The sequence below is a fragment of the Cyanistes caeruleus genome, unplaced genomic scaffold, assembly GCF_971803275.1.
Source record: "Cyanistes caeruleus unplaced genomic scaffold, bCyaCae1.hap1.1 HAP1_SCAFFOLD_99, whole genome shotgun sequence".
Classification (NCBI taxonomy): Eukaryota; Metazoa; Chordata; class Aves; order Passeriformes; family Paridae; genus Cyanistes; species Cyanistes caeruleus.
In genome coordinates, this window is record NW_028255901.1 from 385,224 (window position 1) to 412,868 (window position 27,645).

Below are 27,645 nucleotides of genomic sequence, written 5' to 3' on the forward strand. Positions count from 1 at the left end.
GGTAGATGGTAAAATTCTGATTTATAAATATTTTTTCCCATTTTTTATTGTTTTTTTCCCTTTTCACTCCAATAGCATCACAAGTATTGAGAATGAAAAAAGGCCACAGTCCATCTTCATTTTCACTGTTTTACAGACGTTTCTAAGAATATTCAGGAATGAGGATGGGCAAAAACAGCACTGCAGGAGCAGGAGTTGACTTCCAGTCCCATCAGAAAGGAAAAGGGGATCTTCCTGGAAAAAAATCCAATATTTTTAAAAAGCCCTAAAAAATTCCCAAATAAAATAAAAAATTTGGGCCCTCCCAGGCCCTGGTAGCCTGCTGGGCTGGAATTTCTCCTATTCCACCTCCAAATTATTCTTTGCCAGTGGATTTGTCTGGAATTATGTCCTTTCTTTTCCCTATTTTTCCTTCTTAAAAATCCTTTTTCCCCCAGTTCCTTTCTTCTTGTTTCCACTATGTTTTCCTCATTTCCAGTGCTGTATGGGATTTTTTTGGATCTGGGTTGTGTCCTGCCTCTCTCCCCACCTTCCATACCCCTAAATCCCAAAAAAGAATAACCCAAAAAACCTCAGAAGACTGAATCAGTACACATGGCATTGTACTGTCATTGGAGTGTTCCTAGAAAAACAGGCAGAAATTTGGGATGAACATTCCCTCTCCAGTAGATCCATCAATACCTGCAATGCAGAAGTGGAAAAAGCTGCTAAAATTGGGATTTTGCCTTTCCAGGAGGGTTTTTGAACCTGGCTTTATTCATGAACCTTTCAACGTGCACAACAGAGGACGGAACACGGCAGGGCCTTAGACACAACTTTGGTCCCTGACACACACAGGCTCCTTGTCCCACTACTGGCCTTCAGTAACACCTTGAACTCCACAATGCTGTGGAGCCGGGCCTTCAGCACAGGGACCTTTCCAGCCTGATCTGCGCTCCTTCCTCTGCGTCTCTGCACAAAACACGGCGCAGGAGAGAACGGCAGGAGGGGCCTGTGTGTCACAGCGCTCTGGATTTGTGACCCTTCAGCTCCACACAGATGCAGGTCAAGTGAAAAAGGAAAACTGTTTATTGATGAAATGCGAAGCAAAGGGATAAGCAGAGGGGCAAAAAAGGGGATGGGGAGTGTCTGAGGGCTGGAAGGAGGGAGCTATCAAAAGGGAGGGAAAGCAGAGGGAAAAAGAAGGGATGGGCAGTGTCTGAGGGCTGCAGGGAGGGAGCTGTCAAAAGGGAGGGAGAGTGGAAGGAAAAAGAAGGGATGGGCAGTGTCTGAGGGCTGCAGGAAGGGAGCTGTCAAAAGGGAGGGAGATGGCTGAAGCTACACGAGCTTCCCACAGGCTCAGCTGTGCCAGTCATCAGTGGTGCCTGGAGCTCTAGCTGGTGTCTTCTGGTCTAAACGTAGCCTCATCTTCCATGGCACCTGAAGGTCTTAAATGAACACTGGTTCTGAGCCAGCAGATGAGCGTACTTCTGCAGCTCTTTTACTAAGTATCTCTTGAAGTGCTGTGTTTGAATGGGAAGGGTTGTCATCTCTCCTTAGGGCTTGAAGTGCTGGAAGAGAGGGGAACAGAGCCACAATCAGAACCCTGATCTGTGGGAATCCTAGGAGAATGTCCTGCCAGGGCCATCCCAGCCTGCTCTAGCCATGGCCACAAGAGGGGAGGGGGAAATAGGATCAGCTGCAAGGTCCTGGTCACGAATCCACACTCCCCCAAACCCCCTGCCCCACTTCCCTGAAATCTCTCTGTGCTCTGCCCACACCACCCCTTGTCCACACAGGGAACAAAGCCCTCCGCTGCCAGGACAGGGACTGCAGCTCCCCCAGTGCCAGCCCCTCACTGCCAGCCCTCACTCACCCTCAGTGAGGGCCTGCAGCTCTTCCTTCTTCCCCCTCAGGTGCTGCCCGGCCATCCCTGGGAACACAGAGCCTGTCAGGGCCCCAGCGGCACAGCTCCCTGCCAGCGGCGCTGCCTGCCCTGTGGCCACACGGCCTCCCGCCCCGGCAGGGCTCAGCCCGGGCCCTTGCCGCATCCTGAGTCAGCCCAAGGGCACGGCTGCCAGAGGCCGGCAGCAGCAGCCCCGAGGGCAGCCGGGGCTCCAGGGCGCCGGGCCCGGGTGCCGCTGCCGGGGCAGCAGCCGGGGCCGGGGCCGAGCTGCGGCGGGGCGGGGAGGGAGCCCGGGCTCGTGGCTCACCGATGAACCTGATGGCCGCCTCTTGCAGGGTCTCCTGCGGGCTCTGCAGGTACGGCAGGGCCCGGCGCAGGTGCTCGGCCGCTCGGTTCCTGTCCTGTGCCAGCTGCAGAGAGCGGCAGGAGGGAAGGGTTGGTGCGGGCTCTGCCCCTCGGCCGGGCACTGCCTGCGGCCAGCCCCGGCCTCCCGTGCCCGCCCAGCCCTGAGGCCCGGCCAGCAGCCGCTGGCGCCGGGCTCTGGAGGGGGCAGAGGGCCGGCTGCTGCCCGGGGAGCCGTGGTGCCGCCCCTGCCCGCAGCCCCAGTGTGGGGCTCCATTGGCACCCGGCTCGGGGCCACAGGAGCCTGGAGAAGAAGCCGTGCGGCCCAGGGAAGGGAGCAGCGTGTGGGGCACAGGCTGGTGCCCCTGGGTGCAGCACCGGGCAGGGGCCACAGCTGCCAGCCCCACACACTGAGTGCTGGGGCCGGGGGGCTTCTCAAAGTTGAGGCTTCTCCAGACAGTGTCCTTACCAGACACTCGGCAAACTTCACCATCTTGTCTTTTTCCACCAGCTGCTTCAAATCCCTTCTCTTAAGGAACTTGGTCACATGAAGCAGCGTTTCCCGAGAGACCTGGAGAGCAGTAGAGATAGTACCACAGTCCAGGACATGTGTTACGTGTCCCTTTGAGAAGGCCAGGAGGAGGCTGCAGCCTGGGTGGTGACCAGGGCAAGAGGCAGCTAATCCCTCTACCAGGGGGACACCAGCAGCCCACAGCTCCTCACCTCTGCCACATGCTGGTTTTCATCATGGTAGTGGAATAATAGTGGACATAGGCTCTGGCACAAAATTGACTTAAGGAGCTTTTTTCCCTTGGCTACTACCAAATCCATCACCTTGCAGAAAAGGTAAAGGGAGAGGAGCTGCACTTGGCTGTTGACCTGTAGGATAGGAAAAAGACTCAGCTGCAACTACTCCAGGCTCACTTGAACAATGGCTGAAAAAACCACAGGGCACAGTTTCTGGGCAGCAGCCAATGCCCGTGGCTGGGGGCACAGACACTTACATGGTTAAAGAGCAGCAGGAGTGCCTGAGCCAGCTTTGGGGCAGTGGTACTGGATATCAGGATGTATTTGTTCTGGAGCACATTTTTGAGCACAGAGAGGGACATGCCGACCACATCTTCATCTGCATCGCCCAGCAGCTCAAGAAGGCTTTGAGACTGGCTGCATATAGGTCTGGCCTGTGTGGAACATAAGGCTGTGCTGGGAAACCATGAATGGCTGCACAGCAAACACCACCCTGGCACTGCAACCCCACCCTGCTGCTGCCAGGCCCAGAGGCCAAAGGCTTGTCCCAAAGCACTCAGGCAGGTGAGGCAGGAGAGCTGGGAGCAGCTACCTGAGCTCCTAAAACCCAGCCAGACCAAGGGGCTGCTTTGCCCAGCACAGCTTCAGCTGCTGCCCCATTCTCACCATCGAAGGAAATTTGCTGAGCACCTCGAGGCCTCTGAGCGCCAGGCGACGCCTCTGCCTGCACTTGCTCTGCAGGTGCTTTGACATCATCTCCAAGATGCTGTCACCACGTTCACACAAGTCGAGGCAATCCAGGACCTGAAAGGCACAGGGCAGTGACAGGGGATCCGGCTGGCAGGAGCCTGGAACTGGGCAGGGCTGGGCCCAGGCAGCAGCACAGGGCACGGGCACCGTCCCAGGCAGCTGTGGCTATGCAAGGGGACAGGGCTGGCAGGCAGCTCAGCGAGGTAGTGCTGGCCATCGGGCTCACCTCCACAAAGAATGCCAGGAAGGGCAGATCCCAGGGTGGTTCCTCTCTGCTGAGCAGCTGGAGCAGGCGGAGTGCAATCCCAGAACACAAAGAGAGGGAGGCACCGTGCATCTCCCTGTCAGAGGGAAAAGGCACCAAGACCCTGAGTTGGAGGGGCAAGAGACCGGGACTGATTCACAGAGATCCGGTCTTTCCTCACCACACTGGAGGGGATGGGGGTGCTTTGGGGGGAGGCACCTTCTGGGCACCCTCAGCCAGCATTTTCCACTCTGCTTGGCCATCCCTCAGTGACAAGGCCCTCTGGCCAGGACCACAGGGACTGTGTGAGGCACCCCACGCACAGGGCACAATTTCAGAGGCAGTGGGGAGAAGGGGGTCTCACCTGGCCAGCAGACCCACGGCATAGTGCTGGGTGTCAGCACAGAGCAGCGTGTCCCAGCCACACTTGCATCGCATTTCCATGACCACACTCTCACACCGCAGTCGGAAAAGCAGAGCCTTCATGGCCTGCACTGCAAACCTGTGTGCAGAGCAAAGCCCAGGTCACATTGGGTGCACTGGTGCTGGTCACAAAGGCATTGGAAGGACAGGAGGACTGGGACCTGTTGGGTTTTCTGGGAAGGCAGTATTCCTCCCGGCATGCTCTCCAGAAGCTGTCAACTTCCACTGGTGGCGTCTGCTGGGTGGTGATGACAACATGGAACAGCAGAGCCAGAAACAGGCGGGCGGAATAAAGGATCAACGCCTCGTGGCACTCAGGCGCTTGGATAATCAGCCAGAGCACCAGAGTTGCCTGCAAAAGAAGCACCCAAAGACAGCGCTCAGTGCCGAGGTGTCCATGGGGCAGGGCCCGAGGGGAGACACAGGGGGAGCAGCAGGCCTGGTGCCCCCTGAGCCTGCCCCTAGCCCAGGTTTCAGCTCAGGAACTGATGCAGGGAGAGGATGGAGAGCTGCTGGAGAAGCAACGTCTGGGTGATCAAATGCCAGCTCCAGGAACTCACAGCCAGAGCAAAAACATCCTTGTTGTCTCCATCAGAGGTGCAGATGCTGTGCAGAGGCCAATCCTCCATCACACAGAGCAATGTTGGCAGCACTTTCTCTACTGTTGGTCCCGACGAGCCTATGGCTCTCCACATCATTTCAGCAGCTCTGTGGGATCAGAGCTCTGTGTCAGGGGTGTCTCAGTCACAGAGCCATGCCCTGTGTAGCTGTGGGGACCCAGGTGACAGAGCCCCAGTGCCCTGAAGGGCAGGGAGGGAGCACTGGCAGCAGCCTCAGGACACAGAGGGGCCCGAGGCTCCTGGACCTCTCTGCCTGTTGGGCAGAGCCCACTGGACAGGCTGTGCAGGGCCATGGGCCCTAAAGGCCGGTGAGCCCTGAGCTCTCAAGGCACGTGGGCCCCATACCTGTCACACGATGGGGCACAGTGCAGGAGGGTCAGCACCACATCAGCAGGGTGTTCTTCAGCCAGCCTTATAATGTCAATTTGCTGCCTGACATCCACAGTGACACAGGACACCAGACTCTGGTAAATGTTCCTCACAGTAGCTGGCACCTGGAGGAGGCATGGGGAAGACATGGAGTGCTGTCCAAGGCAGCAACTTCCCCAGCTTCCCCCAAGAAGTGCTTCCCTTCCTGCCATGCTCTGCTGGCCTTAAAGGCTGAGGGGGCCCTGTGGATGTGGCTGGAGGGAGCACAGGATCATGGGAGGCCTCCAGTTCTGGCCCCAGGCTGGGTACCTGCTGCTCAGAAGAAAAACAGTTGTCCTTGAAATTGTCCCTTATGAGCTCCTGACTCAGAGCAGGAGTGGGTGTGATGCCAGCATCTGCAATGCCCTGAGTCTCTCCAGCATCATCATTTGGAATAGCCACATCCTCAGTCACTGCCTTGTCAGAGTTTTCCCTCTCATCATTCACTGCAGCGTCAGACTCTTGTGAGTGCTCAGCTGAATCCGGGCTGACATCAGGCTCTGCCTGGAGCTCGGTCAGCCTGCAGTCAGGCTCAGCTGTGTCCTCAGTTGCTGCTGTGGTGTTCCTTCTGTGCCGAATGCGCAGGAATTTGCGGAACCTCTGTGCAAGGAGAACAAAGGACTGGGAAGAGAGGCATGTTCCATGGAGTGCTCCAAGCTCCACTGCTGGGCTGAGCAGTGCCAGCAGGCCCAGCCCAGGTGGGGATGGCTGCAGGTACCTGCGCTGCTCTGTGGAAGCGGCCACGGGCAGGCTCCTGCTCTTGTGTCTTTTCCATGGCTGCATCTGGCAAAGAGCAGCCAAGGCTGAGGGGCTGCAGGAGAGGCCGGAGAACACAGCCCAGCCCTGCACTCTCCAGGCAGGGACAGCCCTGGGGTGGCTCAGGGGATGGAGCACAGCCACTGCCAGGGGTCAGCCCCAATCCCTCTTGCGTCCTGTCCTTGGGCACGTTCACAGCGGATGGGATGGGATGGGATGGGATGGGATGGGATGGGATGGGATGGGATGGGATGGGATGGGATGGGATGGGATGGGATGGGATGGGATGGGATGGGGCCTAGCTGGCTGCAGCCATCAGTCCTGTGGCCCAGTTCTGCCACTCACCATCCTGCAGTGGCTGGAACTGCTCCTGCTCTTCAGGAGGTTGTGCAGCTCCAGGGTCTGTGTTTCTGTTCCCCCTGAACACATTGAACAGCCTGAGGAATCTGCCTGCCATGACACAATCTGGCCTTGAGGGCACCTTCTAGAGAGATGCCTTGGGAAATCTCTGAGTCACCAAGTTGTGCTGTTGTGCCTGGAAGGCACCTGCGACAGAGAAGGCTCAGAAAGGCTACAGGACAGCAAGTCCTGCAGTCTGGTCTCGAGGGCTCTTGCCACAATGACTGGAGACTCCTCTTAAATGATACAGATGACCAAATACCACAAACTGGCCTGGATGGCACAGGCCACAGGGGTAGGAGATGCCTTGGGAAAACCACGGGTCAACAATTCCCGCAGTCTTGCCCCGCAGGCACCTGCAAAAGAAAAGCCTCGGGAAAGCCACGGGCCACCAAGGCCCGCAGTCTTGCCACGAGGTCACCTGTACAAGTAAAGACTTGGAAAAGCTCCGGGTCAGACACAAACGAGTGCGCTGTGCGGGGGCTCCTCACAGCACCGCTCTGCCGCGTCCTGTCCCGTCGCGTGCACTGGGCACTGTGGCATGGCCCTGTCACCGCCAGCTCCTATGTCACCACATGTCACAAAGGACCCTCTGACACCCTGTCCATTTCCATCCCATGGTGACCATGTGTCACAAAGGGCCCTTGCACACACTGCCACCTGCCCTTGGGCTGCCCCCATCCCCCCCAAAGTGGCCCAGGTTGGAAGGAATCCCTTGCCCAAAGTGTCTAAGACAGCCCAACAGGATCTTTAGGAACGCCTCAAACCATCAGCAAATGCTGCCCTGCTCTGCAGGCTCAGGGCAGCAGAAGGAGCCCCCAGGGCTGCCGACGCAGCCACAGCAGGAAGGGCACGGGGCCTTGCACAGAATCTGCACAGGGGCCTGGCAGCACTAAAATCTGCAGGTGTGGCAGAGTCCCCACTGAGGCAGACCTGCCACCCCACCCGAGCCCTGGCAGTGCTGGCACTCGTCTCCTGCCCCAGAGACCTGTGCCCCTGGGGGGTTTCTGTGCCAGAGGGCAGCCAAAGCCCCGTGCATTGGGGGCTGGGCTCCTTCCTGCAGGGGCTGTTGGCAGGAGCTCCTGGAGCTACTGCTGGCAATGCTTAGTCTTGGTCAGATTAATTACATGTGGGAATTATTTTCCCACTGATGTCATTTCCTGCAGCTATAAAACATCTTTGTGGGGAAGGCAGAGAAGGATCTGGCATTTAAGAATCCTCAATTCATGAGAGCTTCCCCATTGCTCAACTCAAGAATTTCCTACAAGTTGCAGACTTCACCAATTAATTGGAATGGCCAGAGAATGTGAAAGAGTTGCAAGTTTGCTTCCCATCTCAAAGCAGCAAGTCCTTTGCCTTAACATCATCCATTGAGAGTCATTTTACAAAATAAAGCACTACACAGAGGCTAAAAAAAGGCCATTCTTTCGTTTGCAAACCTTTGCTTTTCTATGGAGGGATGATAATATCCTAATTCTCTGAAAAATTAAAGCTCTCAAGGAATGAAAGTTCACTCAGTATTACAAAAGTAGTCCAAACGATTGAGTAGATTGCAAAAAGGCTAATCCTCCCCCTGGTACAGATATCTAGGTGGCCAGTAAATTACAGCTCTCCCCTCTTCTTTTTTTGCATGAGAAGCAGGACCACTAACAGGAAAAGTCACAGATATTCCTTATGTCCTCCATAACCAAAGCTGAGCCAAACCATGGATGCTCCCGTCAAACTGACTCAAATTCCAGCCTAGACCTCTCACTTACACACAACTCCTTCCCCAACACACCCACCAACACAAACAGCCCCAAAACATGCTCACAGAACTCCTCAACACCCCACCAGGACCCTCAACTGTTCCCATCCCACCACAGAGCTTTCCCACCCTCCAGCAGACCCCCTGGTTCCCTGCACATGCCATGGGATGGCACTCAGCAGGATCTGCCCCAAGGCCTTGCGCGGTAGCAAGCTCAGGCTGCCAGGCCACTGGTTCCTGGATCATCCTTCCCACTGACCCTTCCTGTGCACAGCTGTTACATTTACACATTTGAGCCAGCTTGGACTTCTCCCCCTAACCAGGATTGCTGGGAAAGGATGGAGAGCAGCCTGGCAAGCTCTTTCTCCAGCTCCCTCTTTACTCTTGGGGCAGCTAGAACATTCCACAGGAAAGCAACTGGTGCCACAAGGAGTGGGCGACATCAGGGGAGATCACTCAGGACTGCTAAATCCTGAGGGAACACCGCTGGGTTTGACCTTTGGGTATCTGCGCAAACTTCAAGTCAGCCGCCTTAGTTTCCAGGACAGCTCTGTGTTGGCCAGCATCCTGACATGGATGCAGGACTGCTGCGAGGCACTGCTGGGACCCAGCAGGACAGGACTGGCTGTCTTGTTTACATGTTGAAAATGAGTTACATCATATTTAGCTAGAAATTTAGTGATCCCTGAATTTGATAAGGAGCTGGGCCATTACAAGCTAAGAAATTTTTTTCTTATTCTATATTTTAGCTATTTTTTAGCATTTAATTTTATCTCAATACAGCAAAGTAGAGGCACTTCTTTTGCTTTGGATTCTTTAGGGAATTGTTTCCCATCTGGAAGAAAGACTCTGTGAAGGGAGTGGTTGTCCAGGGGCAAAATACAGGTCATGAAGAAACAAGACGTGGCTGAGACCTCTTACATCCCACACTAAGGAGTCAGCCAAGGGAAAGGAGCATTTGGGAGTCATGCCTGGGGGAGGAGGGACAGGTGGTGGGGTTGTGGCTGTCTCTTAGCTGGGGGACACGGCTCAAAGGGCAAATGGTTGAGGTTTTGGTGTTGGACTGCTGCTGCCCCGAGGAACCACTGCTATTGCACAACTTTTCCATCACTGTGTCTGTTTACTGTGGGTGAGCCTCTGCTCACAAGTGTAGCCATGTAACTGGGTCCTTTCAATACCCGATCACTCTGGGAGGGATCCTCACCATGTGCTTGGGTGCCTCAGGGGAAAACCAGGACCCCAACCCCCTTTGAAAGGGAGCATCTCATGGCTGCTTGTGGGAGCCCAGCAGCTGCTGCTGTTGCCAGGGCATTACACAGGTGACAGCCAGGGGACACCCAAAACAATCCCCCCCTCCACCTTCTTTCTCCTTCCAGGCCTGCCCAGCCCCTGCTGTTTCTGCTGATAGTAAAAGGCATTAAAATCTTAGAAAATTTGGGGACTTAGAAAGAAAGTTAGGTTTGGAAAGCCCTGGGAAAAGCAGGCCCTGGAAATGTTAGGCCTTGTGCTTGCTAAAGACCAGGTCAAGCTTCACTTGTGTAGTGATCAGGTCAAACTGCACCTGTGTAATCAGTATATGATAAATGATACAATTGTTAGATGTGATTAGATATAATTATTGTTTAGAGAACATGAGGAACAATGTTTGGGGGCTAAGGGGGGATAATGAGAAATCCATGCTTGGGTAAAAACAATGCATACAATAGAACAATGGAAGTTTAATAATTAATATGTAAGTTGCATAACAATAGAGTATAAAATATGTTCAACTCGAAAACCCAAATGGGGTCAGATTTGGGTATGTGTACCCCTGACGCCCAGAGCTCTTTAAATAAAGCACCTTCATATAACCATTCGTGGTTATGTGTGTTCCTGAACATTTTGGCGACCCAGATGGGACCTTGTGAGTGCTGCTGAGCGAACTCGCGACCCGATCACGCTCCAGCCGGCACCGAGGGGTTCTCGGGGAGCCCATCCGGCCGCGACCATCTGTGCTGCTCACAACGTCCCGGGGAGAGAGAGGTAAGGCGCTTTACTTTGGTTTTGGTGCCTGCCAGTTAGACGCGGCGAAAGCTGTGCATGGTTGGGCTAAAGGAATTCCTCTTGGTAAAGCCTAGGCGCCGTCCGTCAGACGACTGCGAAAGCATCGCAGGTTTGGCATTTGTGGTATATTATAGTTATAATATAGAGAAGGGTTTTGGGCTGCTATGTTTCCATACCAGGTACTTCTCCTTTGGGGTGCTTATTAGCACATTGGAAACAAGGTAACTTTGGGGCAGAATTACATAAGACTAAGATAATTTCGGCCAGATCTCCCACAGAAAAAGACCCCAGCAACCCTGTCTCGTCTGTTAGTAGCTATAACCTCTTCTCTCTTTCTTTACTTTGTTTTCCTTATTTCTCTCTCTCTCTCTCCTCTATCGCATAACCCTTGTTGTTGGCACTAAAATAAAGGTACATTATTGTTGTTGTGATTTAAACTGAAATCCCTTTGTGTCCTTTTGCACTCTGAGATCAAACGAACCTCTCATGAGCCCGACTTGCATTAGCGAATCATGACATCTAAATTGGCATCATGGACAGGATTTCTGACAGACAGAAGGGGCTGCAGGTTTGTTGTGCAGTCTGTATTAGGGGAAGGACGTCTTGCTCCAGCCACACCCAGCTCGACACTCCCAAAAGAGTGAGCGGTGTCTGGAAAGCAAGGGGGGCGAGTTGGATTTCCCACAAACTGCACACACCGAGGTGAAAAGCACCCCACGCTCACTTGAGGGATCTGTCTGCAGAATTTCACAAAAGATGTCTTAGTGCAAAAGGGCTGGATTGTTTTTGTTGTTGTGTGTATGAATTTTGAGTGCTTGGTGTAGCAAAGAGACAAACAGAATTTTATACTGAAGGAGTGCCTTCCAAGCAGATTTGGTCTTTCTACCCATACAGGGAAGCAAAAGTTGTGTGTGTGTATAGTTTAAGTTTATACCTCCCTGTAGTGGTTTTTCTTTTTGTAAAAATGACTGAAAACAGCAGTGCAGAAGTTAAAACTGCATTTTATGCATGTTATGCTCTGTTAGCAAAACACAATGCCAGACCTTCTCCAGGAGGGAAAAGTTGGTGCTCAGTAATTGGTTTGATTTGGAAAATGTGATTGATAAAGTATGTTCTTTACAACATGAAACAAAATTTAAACTGGACAAAAATGAAACAAGAGAGGGAAACCCTTCTCATTAATCAAATTTACCCTCAAAAAGAGCTAACTTGGATAAAATTGTGGGGAACACTGCTGTCCTAGTTTGAAATCTCTAATTAAAAATATAATTTTTAATTAGATAATATAATTTTATAATATAATTATATAATATATTATATAATATATTATATTATAATAGAATATAATGTACTATTAATACTACATTATAATAGAATATAATTATATCAATGATAAGGATCTTGGTCTGCATATAACTACTAAAATAGAAATAAAAATAGGGAAAAAAAAAAAAAAAGAGAAAAAAAGAGAAAAGAAAAAGGGAGTATGGGTGTCTCCTTCATGAGTCAGAGACAGAATACGTATTCCGAGGGTCTCACTGGAAGTGATCAAATTCGGTTGAGGGAACAGGAATCCAATGGGCACTGGGGACATGAAGTCTTAATAGCAGGAGACAGACATAGCCCATGGTCCCTAACTCAGCACACAGCCTATTGGGCCGAGGGGCTTAACCCCTTGGAAAGGGGGGACTTGACTGCTATAGTTTGTACCCCCAACCAACTACTGAAAAATATTTAGAAAGCTGTCTGCTTACAAATGATACACAAAAGAAAATTAATTGTTAGTTATGAATCACCAGTGCTGTTACCTGTGAAAACTGAAATTATGGACCTGTAAAAATCCCAGAAGGAAAAATCAGAGAAAGCAAAGGGTGATAGATACATTGGTTCTCTTAATGAAAACCCAAAAAAGAGAGAAAACAAATTGCCAGTGTTAGTGGTCACTAGAAATAAAGAAAGGGGTCTCCAAAACATAATGAGTGGCTTATCACTTAAAAGTTGAGTAAAGCAGTCTCTAACTGGCACTGTCCCAGGTTCACTGTATCCAATGCCCCATTGTATGACCCAGCACACCTCCACAGGCTCTGGGCTGTCAGCCAAAGCAGTCTCCTTCTCAGCTTCTGGGAGTGGAGCCCAAACAGCCTCAGAATCAGGGAAACTGGTAACTCTGCCTCTCATGGGTGAGCAGAGAGGTGGAAGTTAGTTTTATTTAAAATGCTCACTAGAAATAACAAAACTGGAGACATACTGATTACAGCAATAGTGGGTCCTAAACATGCACCTATTACTTCTGTGGTTAACACTAGAGCCCAAATTTTGTATTGACCAATACAGACTAGTACAGGATTTGAGAGCAATAATAGAATAACTGAAGATATTTACCCAGTGGTAGCTAATCCTTACACACTGTTAACATCCGTAAAAGAGAAATAGAAATGGTTTACTGTAATTGATTTAAAGATGCCTTTTTCTGCATACCCCTTGACAAAGAAAGTAAGAAACTGTTTGCCTCTGAATGGAAAATCCAGAAAATGGAAGGAAAGCTCACCTGAACACAACTCCCACAAAGATACAAGAACAGTCCAACCCTATTTGGAAGCCAGCTGGCAAAGGAGCTGGAGATTTGGACCAAGAATGGGCAAGTACCAGAAAACAATACTTGCTGTTACAGTATGTTGATGATACACTGACAACTACAGAAGAGAAAACAACCTGCATAAAGGTAACAATTGAAATTTTAAATCAGCTGGGAATGGGAGGATATAAGGTGTCTAAAGAAAAGGTACAAATTGCCCGGCAGACTGTGATTTACCTGGGATGTGAAATCTCACAAGGGCAATGTAAGCTGGGCACTAATCATATTCAAGCTATTTGTGCTATTCCAAAACCCCAGAACCTACATGAGCTACAAGTTTTCCTTGAGATGACAGAGTGGTGCCGTGAATCGTGGACTATGGACTAATTGCAAAACCCCTGTATGAAGCCCAGAAGATGCAGCCATTTACCTGGGGCAAACCACAGAAGGAGGCCTTCCCCAAACTCAAGGAGGCATTGACAACTTCTCCGGCGTTAAGACTGCCTGATTCATCCAAGGATTTTCACCTGTTTGTGCATGAAAGACTGCACCTAGCACTGGGAGTGCTGACCCAATGTTTGGGAAGCTGAAAAAGGCCGGTAGGCTACTTCTCCAAACAGCTTGCCCACGTGAGTGCCGGATGGCCTTTGTGCCTGCAGGCAGTTGCAGCCACTGTGATGCTGATACAAGAAGCTAAAAAAGAAAACTCATGATGAGTAGACACATTAATGTCTACATGCCACATATAGTAACCACTGTTTTAGAACAAAAGTGGGGGGGGGCATTGGCTATCTCCAAGTAAGATGATGAAATTCCAGATAATCCTGACTGGGCAGGATGAATTCACACTAAAGACAATTAACCTCTTGAATCCAGCTTTTTTTCCTAGGTACCACAACTGAAGAAGGCCCATTAGAGCACGACTGTGTAGAAGTAATAGAGTATACCTATTCGGCAAGGGAAGACCTGAAAGACATCCCACTGGAGCAAGCAGAATTGAAGCTATTCACAGATGGAAGAAGCTTGGTGGAGAACGGGACCAGATACACTGGATATGTGGTAACAACAGTCAGTACAATAGTGGAGGCAAAGCATTATCACCAAATACATCTGCGCAGAGGGCAGAACTGGTTGCCTTAACCAGAACATTAGAATTGAGTAGAGGGAAATTGAAAAGCAGACTGGACAGCCCGACAGATTGCTCGAGAAGTGCAAACAACAATGGCATTGATACCTTTAAAGACTAATGTTTCTCAATTTAATTTGTCTCCAAAACCAAAATATTCAATAAAAGATGAGAAATTGGGACATTTGCTAAATGCACAAAAGAATTCAGAAGAGTGGTATGTAACTGCACAAAGACAAATAGTGTTAACCCCCTTGATAATGAGAGAAGTTCTACAAATGAAACATAACAATTGCCATTGGGGTGCAGAAGCATTGGTAAAATTGCTAAAGCAAAAATTAATCTCTGTATGGATGCTAACAATGGCAAAATCAACTCAGTGGCTAAACACAGGCACAGCTAGGAAAGATTAGGATTGGAATAGAATCAAGATAACACTTGGCAAGAACCTTCTAGTAGAGTGAAATTTGGGTGGGCCCTAGAGCAGATAGCAAACTATCAGAATAGAGAAACAGGTCAGGTAGATAGACTAGCAAGAGTCACCCGGGAAAGATTTAAAGGACTAAACATACAATTACAATTTATTACTCTTGAAAGAGCACAGAGTGTGTGAGTTTTTTTAAGGGGACAGATTGATCGTTGCTGCATCCACATCCCAAATGTGACTGCAGATGACATCAATTAGTTGCAACAAATAGAGCATGGAGCATAGGAAGAGCAAAAGGATTTAACTATAAATTGGTTAGGCAAAATCTTCAAAGGGTTAGGGTGGAATGTGAGTTTATGGATTAAATCTATCATTGAGATTGTGATAATCTTACTAATTGAATTCTTAGCAATTTGGTTGGTTTACAGCATCTTAAAAGGAGAAATACAGAAGAAAATGTCCTGGAACCAGAAAATAATAAAGGCAGTGACATGAGATCCACACCCACCATCCTCTGGTTCTCTAGTTCCTGACAGCATCCAGGACAACGTTTACGTCAATCAAGGATTTGAAGAACACCAAGTATCAACTCAGAAACAAAGGACTGTATCAAGTGAAAACATTTGCACTTACAGTGAAGTGAAAATGCTTTCAAAGGGGGGAATGATAGTAAAAAGTTCTAAAATCTTAGAAAATTCGGGGACTTAGAAAGAAAGTTAGGTTTGGTAAGCCCTTGGAAAAGTAGGCCCTGAGAAATGTTAGGCCTTGTGCTTGTTAAAGATCAGGTCAAACTGTACCTGTGTAATCAGTAGATGATAAATGATACAATTGTTAGATGTGATTAGATATAATTATTGTTTAGAGAACATGAGGAACAATATTGGGGGGCTAAGGGGGGGATCACGAGAAATCCATGCTTGGGTAAAAACAATGCTTACAATAGAACAATGTAAGTTTAATAATTAATATGTAAGTTGCATAACGATAGAGTATAAAATATGTTCAACTCAAAACCAGATTGGGTCAGATTTGGGTATGTGTAACCCTGATACCCAGAGCTCTTCAATTAAGTACCTTCATATAATCATTCGTGATTATGTATGTTCCTGAACGCTAACAGGATGGCAGAAAGACACCGGGGTGATGGGGAGTTGGCAGCAGCCCTGAGCCATCTTGGCTTTTTTCACCCTTTGTCCTGCCCTTAGGAACAGAGGAAAGGGGAAGGTACAGGGAGGTATACACCAAAAAAAAAAAAAAAAAAAAAAGGAACTTCACAGAATGCAAAAACAGTCCACCAGAAGAGCCATACCGTCCATAATCATCCATAATGTTAATATAATCGTCCATAATGTTAATATCGTTCATAATACAACTTGTTGGGTGATGTAAGGTGTTTGTCCCAGCGTCTGGTCTCAGCTCCCACACCTCCGTAAGCCCTTTTCTTCCCCATGCCCGAGGCACTCCCAACCCAGCCTTCCTGCCAGGTACTCTCGAGTCCTCATTTCTTAGGCAGGGTTCTCGCCGGCTCTCAAGCCATCAGCCGGTGACTTACGAGGTGTCCATGGAGCCAGATCCTGCTGTTCTCTTGCTTCACTGGATGCCACGCATTCTCTCACCATATGTTGCAGTCAGCAACCTCAGGATCTCGTCCAGGGAAGCAGCAGGATTCTGGGGACCAGCATCAAACCAACCAAGACGGGCTCCCGTTCACGAAACCATTTATTCAGCATGGGAACAAAGTCAGGTCCAGAACAGAGAGCCCCGAACAGAGGCACAGCAGGGGTTTTTGAGGGACAGAACCCCCGAGGGTTTCCACCTTTGAGGGTGGAGTTCAGGGTCAGGGACCAGTAGAAGCACACCAAGGGAGAACCCCTCAGGGACTCAAACCCAATCAGAACTCCTGGGCCGCCCTTCTCAAGGGGTTTGGGGTAGGACAACGTAACTCTTTGTCTCCCTGAGGCTGCTGCCCCACCACTATAATATTTTTTCCCCTGATCTATCATGCTGAGCACCATGCAAGGCTGTAGAGAGGTCAAGACAACCTCTGTTTTTAAAACTCTGCCCTGCAGCTATTCCTTACGGTGCTGTCAGCAGGGAAGACATTTTGTCTTCTAAAACCTTACTTCTGATAGTTTTTCCCATCTGAAAACTATGTGGGCCAGGGGCAGCACCCAGGGACCTGCCCTGTCTGGGGGAACTTATACCTGGATCTTATAACTAAGTATCAGAAACAAGGGCACACACTGTATTCCAGACTCCAACATTTTATTCTTATTCTTAATTTTCCATGTTTTAAGTAGTACTACGTCTTCATCTACTTCAGCTTCTACCTCTTCTTCCTAATATTCCTATTCTTATTCTTGATCATTTTTCGGTTTCTGGAGGGTCTTATGCAGGTTTTAGTGGGTGGGGGGGGGTGGGTTTGGAGTATTTTTCTATACTACTGCTACTTCCTAAACACAACTTTCTTTTCTTTTGTTAGAATTGTGTGTGTTGCAGTCTAGCAGGCCGCCGTCGTGTCCTGGGAGCAACACCTCCTGTCTGTGTCCATTCCTCATGGCCAAAGTGCCCCAGGATCAGCATGGAGTCCTTTCCTGAGGAGAGGAAATGGCCTTGGAGTCCAGCAGGGAGGAGCTGGAGCCAGTGTCCCTGCAAAGGGCCAAGAGCCGTGTGGCTGTGGCCCTCGGGGACCCGGTGCAGGGGTGCCGCTGGCGGTGCCAGGCTGCCGCTGGGAGCCGATGACTTTCCAGGTGCCTTCCCGGCCGGACGATGGGCCGGGATGCGGCGCTGAGCCCCGGCAGCGAGGGTCCCCCTTCGGGTGCCGCTTTGGGCTGCCGTGTGCCCTCGGGGAGCTGCCCCAGGGGTGCTGCAGAGCGGCCGGGGCCAACTCGGCCCGCAGGGCCAGCGCAGGCCGGGGCAGCCCGTGTGGCTCCCTCAGGGCGCCGGGCAGGCCGCGGGGCAGCCGCCATCTGCAGCCCTGCGCTGCTGGCAGCGGGCGCTGATCCTGTGGCTGTGCCGCCAGGCAGGGGCAGTGGAACAGCCCCCGCAGCCCCCGCAGCGCCCACAGCGCCCGCCTCAAGAGCGAGCGGCCTTTCCTGTGGGGAAGCGGCTGCCCAGGAGAAGAGACATTTTCCACCGTGGCTTGGGCTGCCAGAGGGCCAGGCCCGGCACAGAGTTGCTCTTGCGGGCACAGCTCGGGCTCCTGGCACTCCACCCAAGCTTCTCGAGGGACAGGCAGCAGGATTCCCTCTCGGGCTAAATCTGCCAGTCTCTGCTGCCTGGCCTCTTCTCCTTCTTCTTCTCGTGCAGCTCCAGGACGCTCACCTCATCCCAGTCATCGTCCTCCCGCTGCCAGGCCTTGAGCTGGCTGCACAGGATGTCGCAGTATTCCCTGCTGTCCTGAGCCAGCTCTCCATCACTGTCATCATCCCAGCTGGACCTGGAGGATTTTCTCTTTGCTTTGCCTCCAGTCACCTCCTGGCCATCCTGGCACAGCTCTTGCTTGCGACAAGCTTCCCAGTCCAAGAGTGCTCGGCGGCTCGTGCCTTCTCCTGGGGACAGCCGCTGCTCAGGAGATTCTTCCCAATCTGAGAATTCCTGACAGTGATCGCTGTCCGCCTGCCACGGCTCCTGCTCCCTGCACTCGTCCCACTCGGAGACAACTGGGGAGGGCTCTTGCTCCCTGCCCTCATCCCAGTCCCGCAAATGCCAGTAGCTCCCCCATACTTGGACCAGCTCTTCCTCAAGGCCTTCATCCCACTCAGAGAGCTCCTGGCAGCTCTGGGCTTCTCCTGGGGACATCTGTGGCTCAGTGCAGGCTTCCCCTGGAGTCCCTTGCTGGAACTTGTTCATTTCTCCTCAGCAGAGATCTGGCTCTTCCTCAGCACAGGACTCCACGGCTCCTCTCCTCCCTCTGCTTGCCCTCTCAGCCTCCTCCTGCTGCTCCCTCAAGGCCTGGGCTCTCTGTGAGCTGGGCCAGGGCCTGTGGGGCTGGGACTTGGGCTTCGCCTTCTCCTCCTCCGTGCCTGCAGTCCTCTGGCACACACAGGTACCTGGACACAGCCACTGTCCTGGGACTGACCCAGGCTCCACGAACCCTTTATATACCCCCCAGCCGGGGCAGGGCTGTGCCATGTCACAATGGACTTTGGGCACCGCAAGGTCCCGCGTCACCACGGGCCGTGACACACCATGCCTGTGTCACAAAGGGCACCCCAGCACCCCGTGCCTGTGTCACAAAGGCCACCTCGGCACCCTGTGCCTGTGTCACAAAGGCCACCCCAGCACCCCGTGCCTGTGTCACAAAGGGCACCCCGGCACCCTGTGCCTGTGTCACAAAGGCCACCCTGGCACGCCTTCAACAGCCCAAGGCACCAGGAGCGGCCTGGAGCAGCCCAGGCCTTGGGGGATTGCAGCCCCTTCTTCTGAGCCGCTCCTTCAAATGATCAGGAGTGGCTGGGGCCAAGTGAAGGTGCAAAAGGAGACCGTGTGTGTCTTCGTTTGAAAGACAGGGGCCTGCTAAGGGAGGCAGGAGGCTCCTTTGCAATGGAAAATGTAAACCCCCTCATTCCCAATTATTATCCCTTTGAAAGGCATTCTCTGGCAAAGATAGGAGGACAGGAAGAACAGTTTGTGCTGCTTTTGCATGAATTGCTATTTGGTGAGCAGGGAAGAAGCCCCCCATGGAAATGGTTTTACTGAGAGGAGCTGCTAAGCGAGAGCTGCCCCTGTGCCAAGCAAAATCCAAGAGCTGGCTAGCTGTGGGAACTGACTACCTATTAAAGCATTTAAAAAGCTGGATCCACCTCTGTGAGATAGACATTTTGCAGACAGGCAAGCCAGGGAAATCTCTCTCTTGCTTCCACATTTGAGGAGGTACCCGGCTGCCGGTCAGGCCGGGCCCCGCTGCACTACGGCCCTTGCAGTCGTGCTGACAGTGGCCACAACAATCCTTAAAGCTTCAGGGTCCCCTGACACCCGGGCAACCGAGGAGGAAATTAAAGGAGCGGGTTCGCTGGAGTCCCCAAAACCAACTGGAATAGGAAAATCAAGTAGGGATGAGGCCCATAAAGCCTGTGCAGCACAGGAGCAAAGTGCAAAGACCAGGCCTAGGGGCAGACACAACAATATCTAGGGGAGGTGTGAGGGCACAGTCTGAGGGCATGGGTCCAGACACAGACTGGGGTTAGAAAGATGAAAAATACTGCCACGAATTGCAACCAGTCAGGGGAGAGACACGGGAAGATTCTAGAAACATAACTTTCAGTGGGGTGACTTGATGAACGTATGAATTGCCATCAAGCCTTTGGCAAGTGCTTCCCAAGGCTTGAACTCAAAGCCTGCTGCTTCAGGGCTGAAGTCTTTCTGGCCCTGTGTCCCAGAAGGGCTGAATCGCACAGGCTCGGCCTGGCGGGGCCGGGCTGGCCCCAGCAGTGACCGGGTGGGGACGGGAGGCTGCGGGACCCCGGCTGAGGCTGGGCCGGACCACGGCTGCTCACACCTTGCCGAGCCTAAGCCGTGCCCCGCTGCCGGCCCCCGCTGAGCTGGAGTCCGCTGGGCTCCGGGAGGAGCTCCGGGTGGGTCCAGGCCCCCTCGGCCACGGCCCGTGCGGCACACGGTAATTGAAAGAAATTGGCCAGGAGACAAGACTCCTGTTTGATGCTTTTATTAGGATTCAGCTCTTGGGGTAGGGGGGGGCCCAAGGGGTTGTTTGCATCACGGCCATTCCCACACTGTCAGCTCCAAGGAGGAGACACAATTCAGCTTTGCAGCACACACTGCAGAGCTGGGGCTTCCATCCTCATGAGAGTAGCCAGGGACCTGTCATCCTGGTTTGCTGTCCAGGGCTGTCAGTCCTTTCCGGTCTTCTTAGCTCATGGTGATGCAGGAAGATGGTTTCTAAGCAGGTTTAGGTGATGCAGGGAGATGATCTTGCATCATAGCTTGCTCAAATATGTTTCATTGTCCTTTTATTCCTCTGTTAGCTCATTGTTTTGGTGTCCCGCATGCCTTAGTTTGCATTTTACTCGGTTACACATCTTCCTGGGAGTTTCTTTGTTCTAGTGTGGCACAGCCACCATGGGAGTTGCCTGGTTCTGTGGCATACCTTTCTAATGGGTTGCTTTTGTTAGTTGGATTTAGCCCCCATGGGAGCAGCTCTGTTACAAGGTAGCAGGGAAGTAAGGGGAAAGGGTACAGGAATGTCTCATAAGAACCTTTAAAACACTTCAGAAACTGGTAAGTAATTAACATTACTAATAACCATCAGAGTAAACAAGGGGTACAAGGTTTACAAATGGGATAAGAACATTAACTGTACATAACTAAACACAGTATTTCATCCGGGGTGGATTTCTTGAGAGATTTTATGCATGACACCTCTCTTCCCCTATGCCCTGTACACCATGGGTAGCAAAAAAAAGGTCTTGTGAGACTGCCTATTATAACTATATGCCTATGTAATATGCTATATTTATATACATAAGGAAAAAAAAAATAAAGGAACAATGCTAGAGAAAAGGAAAATCGCTGCTCTCTCAGGTGGTGCCCAGCAGACAGAGCCTGCCAGATCAGCTCTCTGCAGAGCTCCAGCAGCACAGCCAGCCTAGGCCCGACAGACGAGGCTTTGTCCTCCATGCCCTGCGGAGCTGATCTTGCAGGTTATCAAAGACGGAATATCGAGCCCTCTCTATTGCCTGTAGGATGTACAGTGTTTGAATTGCCAGGTTTACAATGGCAGGGCTGCTGCCATCCACCATGTTCACAAGGGCTGGAAGAGAGACGAACAGAGGCACGGTCAGATCCCAGACCTGTGAGGGCCCACGGATAGCCCCCTGCCAGGGCCATCCCAGTCGGCTCTTGCCATGGCCAGCAGGGAGCAGGGACCAAGGGGATCAGCCTGAAGCTGCTGGCCACGAATGCCCCATGTGCCCCTGAAATCTCGGTGTGCTCTTCTCACGCCGCCCCTCATCCACACGGGGAGCAGAGCCCTCCGCAGCCAGGCCAGGACCTGCAGCTCCACCCGCCAGCCCCACTGACAGCCCGCTGCCCTCACTCACATTTGTAAATGAGCTGCAGCTCTTCCTTCTGCCCCCTCAGGAGCCGCCCGGCCATCCCTGGGAACACAGAGCCTGTCAGGGCCCCAGCGGCACAGCTCCCTGCCAGCGGCGCTGCCAGCCCTGTGGCCACACGGCCTCCCGCCCCGGCAGGGCTCAGCCCGGGCCCTTGCCGCATCCTGACTCAGCCCAAGGGCACGGCTGCCAGAGGCCGGCAGCAGCAGCCCCGAGGGCAGCCGGGGCTCCAGGGCGCCGGGCCCGGGTGCCGCTGCCGGGGCAGCAGCCGGGGCCGGGGCCGAGCTGCGGCGGGGCGGGGAGGGAGCCCGGGCTCGTGGCTCACCGATGAACCTGATGGCCGCCTCTTGCAAGGGCTCCTGTGGGCAGTCCAGGTACGGCAGGGCCCGGCGCAGCTGCTCGGCCGCTCGCCTCTCATCCTGTCCCAGCTGGAGAGAGAGGCAGGAGGGAAGGGTTGGTGCGGGTTCTGCCTCTGCGGCCAGCCCCGGCCTCCCGTGCCCGCCCAGCGCTGAGGCCCGGCCAGCAGCCGCTGGCGCCGGGCTCTGGAGGGGGCAGAGGGCCGGCTGCTGCCCGGGGAGCCGCGGTGCCGCCCCTGCCCGCAGCCCCAGTGTGGGGCTCCATTGGCACCCGGCTCGGGGCCACAGGAGCCTGGAGAAGAAGCCGTGTGGCCGGCTGCGGCACTGGGCAGGGGCACAGCTGCCAGCCCCACAAACCGAGCGCCGGAGACAGGGGGCTTCTCCAGGCTGAGGCTGGGCCTTCCAAGCCGTCCTTACCAGGCACTCGGTGATCATCCACAGCTTCTTCTTCTTCACTGGTCTTTCCAGATCTCTCCTCTTCAGGAACTCAGCCGCACAAAGCAGCGTTGCCCAAGAAGCCTGGAGAGCAGCAGAGACCCGCAGATGGCCCCACAAGCCAGGACACAGGACCCGCATTTGTGTGCCAAGGCCTGGAGGAGGCTGCAGCCGGCAAGGTGCCAGGGCAGGAGGCAGCCGAGCCCCGTGCCCGGGTGACAGCAGCAGCCCGGGAGTCCTCACCTCCGCCACCTGCTGGTTCTCGTCATGGCAGTGGAAGAAGAGTGGCAGCAGGCTGTGGTGCACGTGTGACTTCAGGGCCTTTTTTTTCTTTTCCGTTAGAACAGTCATCAGCGATCGGAAGAATAATATGGACACCAGCTGCACCTGGCTATTATCCTATATGAAAGGAAGGAAAAAACACCTCAGCCCTGTCTGCATGGGGCTCAGCAGGGCGCAGGTGGGCAAATCCCCAGGGCACCAAGTGTCTGGGCAGCACCCAGTGGCCTCGGCTGGGGGCACAGAGTCTTACATGGTCAAAGAGTGGCAGGAGTGCCTCAGCCAGCTGCAGAGCCATGTGGCTGGGTATCAGCATGTCCTTGTCCAAAACTATAAAGCTGAGCACCATGATTGCCTTCCTAACTATCTCTCCATCTGCATCCCACAGGAGCTCCACAAGACTTTCAGTCAGGCTCTGCATTTTTTCAGCCTGTGTGGAAGACAAGTCTGTGAAACGCCACCCTGCTGCCACAGGGCCAAGAGGCCAAAGGCCTGTCCCAAAGCACTCAGGCAGCTGAAGCAGGAGGCAGGAGAGCTGGGAGCAGCTGCCTCGGTGCCCGAAGCCCAGCCGAGCCCAAGTGACTGCGTTCCCCAGCACTGCTTCAGCCACTGCCCACTTCTCACCATCGAGGGATCATCAATCAACTTGAAAAGGGCCCTGAGTGCCAGGTGACGCTTGTCCCTGCTCTCGCTACTCAGGTGCCTTGAGAAGATTTCCAGGACTCTGTTAGCACTGCGTTCGCTCAAGTCCAGGTAGTCCAGGATCTGAAAGGCACAGGGCAGTGACAGGGGAGCCAGCTGGCAGGAGCCCAGAACCAACACAGGGCATGGGCACCATCCCAGGCAGCTGCAGCTGTGAGGGGGCAGAGAGGTGGCAGGCAGCTCTGCAGGGAGGCAGTTTTGGCCATGGGGCTCACCTCCACAAGGAATGCCAGGGCAGGCAGATCCCAGTGTGCCTCCTGTGTGCTGAGCAGCTGGAGTAGGTAGGGAACAATGCGGGAACACAAGGGTATAGAGGCAGACAACATCTCCCTGCCAGGGTGAAAAAGTAGCCAAGACCGTGAGCCAGGGGGACAAACATCTCCCAGGACTGATTCACAGAGTTCTGATCTTTGACCACTGTCCTGCAAGGGGACCTGGGCCCTTGGGGAGGTGACTCCTTGTGGGCACCCGCCTCTCCCAGCCTTTTCCAGTCTCCTTAGCTGTCCCTTGGTGACGAGGCCCTCTGGCCCACAACAGTGGGGACTGTGTTGGGCAACCTCAGCACGGGGCACAAATGCCAGAGGCAGTGGGAAGAAGGGGGTCTCACCTGGCCAGCAGACCCACGGCATAGTGGTGGGTGTCAGCACTGAGCAGCTTGTCCCAGCCACGCTTGTGTTCCATTTCCACCACCACTTCCTCACGATGCATTTGGCAGAGCAGGGACTTCAGGGCCTGCACTGCAAAGCTGTGTGCACAGCAAAGCCCAGGTCACGCTGGGAGCACTGGCTCCTGCCGTGGAGACATGGCAGGGACAGGAGGAGTGGGATAGAGCACCTGTTGGGGCTGATGGCAAGGCCGTGTTGCTCCTGGCATCCCTTCCAGAAGGCATTGAGATCCTCTGGCATCTCCAAAGTGCTGAAGAACACTTGGAAGAGCAGATGCACAAAGAGGCGGGGGAAATGCACTGTCACTACATGTGGGACACAGGGCATCTGAAGGATCTTCCACATCAGCACAGTTGCCTGCAGAGGACAGAGAACCCAGAGACAGTGCTCAGTGCCGAGGTGTCCGGGTGTCAGGGCCTGAGTGTGGCAGGGAGAGGTCAGGGGAAACCCTTGGGGAGCATCAGGCCTGGTGCCCCTGAAGCTGCCCCTAGGCCAGGTTTCAGCCTGGTGCCTGAGGCAGGGAGATGCAGTGGGGGAAGGAGGAAACAGAGCTGCTGAAGACACGGCTGGCCATGGGCTGAGCAAAGGCCAGTTGCAGAAACTCACAGCCAGGGCAAAGACACCCGTGTTGTCTCCATCAGAGGTGCACGTGCTGTGCTCTGGCCAGTTCCCCAGCACATCGAGGACTATCAGGTATGCCTGCTCCGCTGTCCTGGGCGAGCACAAGATCGTCTTCCACATGGTCATAGCAGCTCTGTGGGGCAACAGCTCTGTCTCACGGGGGTCTCAGACACATCCCCGTGGCCTGGGCAGCAATGGGGAGCTGAGCTGGCTGCCAGCTCTGCCTCTGCCTGCTGCCCCTCGCCAGCAGCAGCACCCAGGCAGCCCAGCCCTGCGGGGACAGGGCCCAGAGGGGCCATGGCATGGCAGCAGGCTCAGGGGCCGATGGAGCAGGGCTGGGAAAGGTCCCAGGTACACAGGGCCCTGTAAGTCTCTGTTGGTCAGACACCTGGGCCAGGCTGTGCAGGCTGATGGGCTGAGGAGCCCTGAGCCCTCTGGGCACGTGGGCCCTGTACCTGTCACATGTTGGGGCCACACGCAGGAGAGCAATGACCACATCAGTGGGCTGTGCCTCGCTCAGATCCAGCAGGGTCCTGTTCAGCCTGTGCTCAGAGAACTGATTGGCCATGAGCCACTGGTGGATGTACCTCACCATGGCAGGCACCTGGAGAAGGCACAAGGGGAGACTTTGAAAGCTGCCACAGGGAGTCAGGAATGTCCCCAGCTTCCCCAGAGAAGTGCTTCCCTTCTCACCACGCTGCAATGGCCTCAAAGGCTTAGAGTGATCAGCAGGTGTGGCTTGGGAGGCCAAGTGATCCCTGGAGGATCAAACCCTGGCCACAGGCTGCTTACTTGCTTTTGACTGTAAAAACCCTCCTCTACAAGCATATCCAGCAGGGCAGCAGTGGCCTTGGTGTTGAAGATGTATGAATAAGGTCTGACCCCAGTGGCCATGGCGCTGGTCCCTTCCTCCCGAATTCTCTTGATGAAGTTGCAAACCAGCTGTAGGAGAAGGGCAGGAGACAGAAACATCGGGGATGTTCTATGGAGTGCTCCAAGCGTGGTGCTGGGCTGAGCAGTGCCAGCAGGCCCAGCCCAGGTGGGGATGGCTGCAGGTACCTGCGCTGTTCTGCGGAAGCGGCCACGGGCAGGCTCCTGCTCTTGTGTCTTTTCCATGGCTGCATCTGGCAAAGAGCAGCCAGAGCTGAGGGGCTGCGGGAGAGGCCGGAGAACACAGCCCAGCCCTGCACTCCCCAGGCAGGGACAGCCCTGGGGTGGCTCAGGGGATGGAGCACAGCCACTGCTGGGGGGGCAGCCCCTGCCCCTCTTTTATCCTGTCCATGGGTGTGTCTCCACAGGACAGGGTGGGATGGGATGAGATGGGATGCAATGGGATGGGATGGGGCCAAGATGACTGCAGGCACCAGCCCTGTGGCCCAGCTCTGCCACTCACCTTCCTCCAGCGGCTGGAACTGCTGCACCTCTTCAGTCTCTGGTCCTGGGGCAGCTCCAGGGCCTTCTTCCTCTTCCTCCTCCTCCACCCAGGCCAGCTTGGGCACTCTTGGGGGTCGCTGCTCCGTATCTTCTTCAGGACTCTCCCATCCTTTCCATAGGAACAGCACCAGGGGATGGCATGGCATGGAATGGGATGGGGCCAAGCTGGACACAGGCACCAGCCCTAAGGCCGAGCTCTGCAACTCACCCTCCTGTGGTGCCTGGAACTCCTGCACCTCTTCAATCTCCTGTGCCAGGACAGCTCCAGGGCCTTCTCCTTCCTCCTCCTCCACCCAGGCCAGCTTGGGCACTCTTGGGGGTCGCTGCTCCATGGCAGGGACTGGATTTATGGTACTTGCAGGAGAGATGGCTTGGAAAAGCTCAAGTCAGCAAGTCCTGCAGTCGTGCCTGGAAGGCACCTGCAAGACTGAAGTCCTGGCAAGACTGCAGGACAGCGAGTCCTGCACTGGGGTCTTGAGGGCTCCTGCCACAAGGACAGGAGGCTCCTTGACAGGGATTGTGGTCTGGTTTCAAGGGCAGTGACTGCAGGGATGGGCGATGCCTCAGAAAAGCTCCAGGTCACCAAATCCCACAGTCTGCCCTTGAGAGAACCTTAAGAAAAGAAGCCTTGGCAAGGCCGCAGGTCAGCAAGTCCCGTGGTCTGGCCTCGAGGTCACCTGTAGGAATAACGGCTCAGAAAAGCTCCGGGTCCGACACAAACGAGTGTGCTGTGCGGGGGCTCCTCACAGCACCGCTCTGCCGCGTCCTGTCCCGTCGCCTGCACTGGGCACTGTGGCATGGCCCTGTCACCGCCAGTTCCTATGTCACCACGTGTCACAAAGGGCCCTCTGACACCCTGTCCATTTCCATCCCATGGTGACCATGTGTCACAAAGGGCCCTTGCGCACACTGCCACCTGCCCTGGGGCCGCCCCCATCCCCCCCAAAGTGGCCCAGGTTGGAAGGAATCCCTTGCCCAAAGTGTCTTAGACAGCCCAACAGGATCTTTAGGAACGCCTCAAACCATCAGCAAACGCTGCCCTGCTCTGCAGGCTCAGGGCAGCAGAAGGAGCCCCCAGGGCTGCCGACGCAGCCGCAGCAGGAAGGGCAAGGGGCCCGTCACAGAATCTGGCACGGCCTCCTTGGGACATGTCCCGGCTGGTGGCCATTCTAAATTCACAGGTGTGACACAGACAAGGAACATCTGGGCCAAGGCACGAAGTGTCCACTAGAATGTATTTTAGCACATTAGAAAGACTTGGGAGGAATCCCAGAGGGTCATTTTTCGAAGCAAAGTGATCTGATTAAATACTGTAACCAACGGTAGGCTTGGTAAAAATTAGAAAGTGGTGAAAATGGACTGCCTAATGGAACTTTAAATGATCATCCACTGTTACAGTTGATGTTATTTTTAAGAAAAGAAGACAAATGAGACCAAGTGATATGTGCAGACACATTTTTTTACCCTGAAGAATAAACCTGAGTGGCACAAAGAATATGGCTTTGATTTAGACCCCCAGGAGACTTTGGTCCTTCCTTTGGAAAGAGATAACAGGTGGAAAATAAAGAGATGTTGTTCAGCATGTAGTTTA

At 53.5% G+C, this 27,645-nt stretch overlaps 3 protein-coding genes across 6 annotated transcripts in view; all 3 read right to left on the reverse strand.

Moving 5' to 3' along the window:
* The window catches only part of LOC147646411 (uncharacterized), a 584,263-nt gene that overhangs the window by 180,351 nt on the left and 376,267 nt on the right, over window positions 1–27,645 (reverse strand). The window lies entirely within an intron of this gene.
* Window positions 1,046–26,849, reverse strand: LOC111921974 (maestro heat-like repeat-containing protein family member 7). Of its 4 annotated transcripts, XR_015281878.1 has the most exons (17): window positions 26,758–26,849; window positions 6,521–7,020; window positions 6,138–6,202; window positions 5,690–6,019; window positions 5,357–5,505; window positions 4,952–5,099; window positions 4,553–4,743; window positions 4,333–4,470; window positions 3,951–4,065; window positions 3,641–3,778; window positions 3,232–3,408; window positions 2,951–3,106; window positions 2,697–2,798; window positions 2,193–2,295; window positions 1,856–1,912; window positions 1,277–1,550; window positions 1,046–1,205 (listed from the first exon to the last, which is right to left on the reverse strand). XR_015281878.1 is itself a non-coding variant. In XM_086873475.1 (16 exons), the coding sequence occupies exons 2-16, from the start codon at window positions 6,630–6,632 to the stop codon at window positions 1,429–1,431; spliced, it is 2,103 nt and encodes a 700-aa protein (XP_086729601.1). In that variant the 5' UTR covers window positions 6,633–7,020; window positions 26,758–26,849; the 3' UTR covers window positions 1,046–1,428. The 4 variants fall into 4 exon arrangements, 2 of the variants coding, with proteins under 2 accessions (XP_086729601.1, XP_086729600.1); XR_015281877.1 differs by lacking the exon at window positions 26,758–26,849 and having other exon boundaries at window positions 6,521–9,521; XM_086873475.1 differs by having other exon boundaries at window positions 1,046–1,550.
* On the reverse strand, window positions 20,933–26,849 carry LOC147646418 (maestro heat-like repeat-containing protein family member 7). Its single transcript, XM_086873479.1, has 16 exons — window positions 26,366–26,849; window positions 26,014–26,120; window positions 25,680–25,744; window positions 25,413–25,562; window positions 25,076–25,224; window positions 24,606–24,753; window positions 24,169–24,356; window positions 23,942–24,079; window positions 23,550–23,664; window positions 23,257–23,397; window positions 22,886–23,062; window positions 22,597–22,752; window positions 22,336–22,437; window positions 21,888–21,990; window positions 21,551–21,607; window positions 20,933–21,261 (listed from the first exon to the last, which is right to left on the reverse strand). Exons 3-16 carry the CDS (start codon window positions 25,734–25,736, stop codon window positions 21,062–21,064), a joined length of 1,881 nt encoding a protein of 626 aa, XP_086729605.1. The 5' UTR covers window positions 25,737–25,744; window positions 26,014–26,120; window positions 26,366–26,849; the 3' UTR covers window positions 20,933–21,061.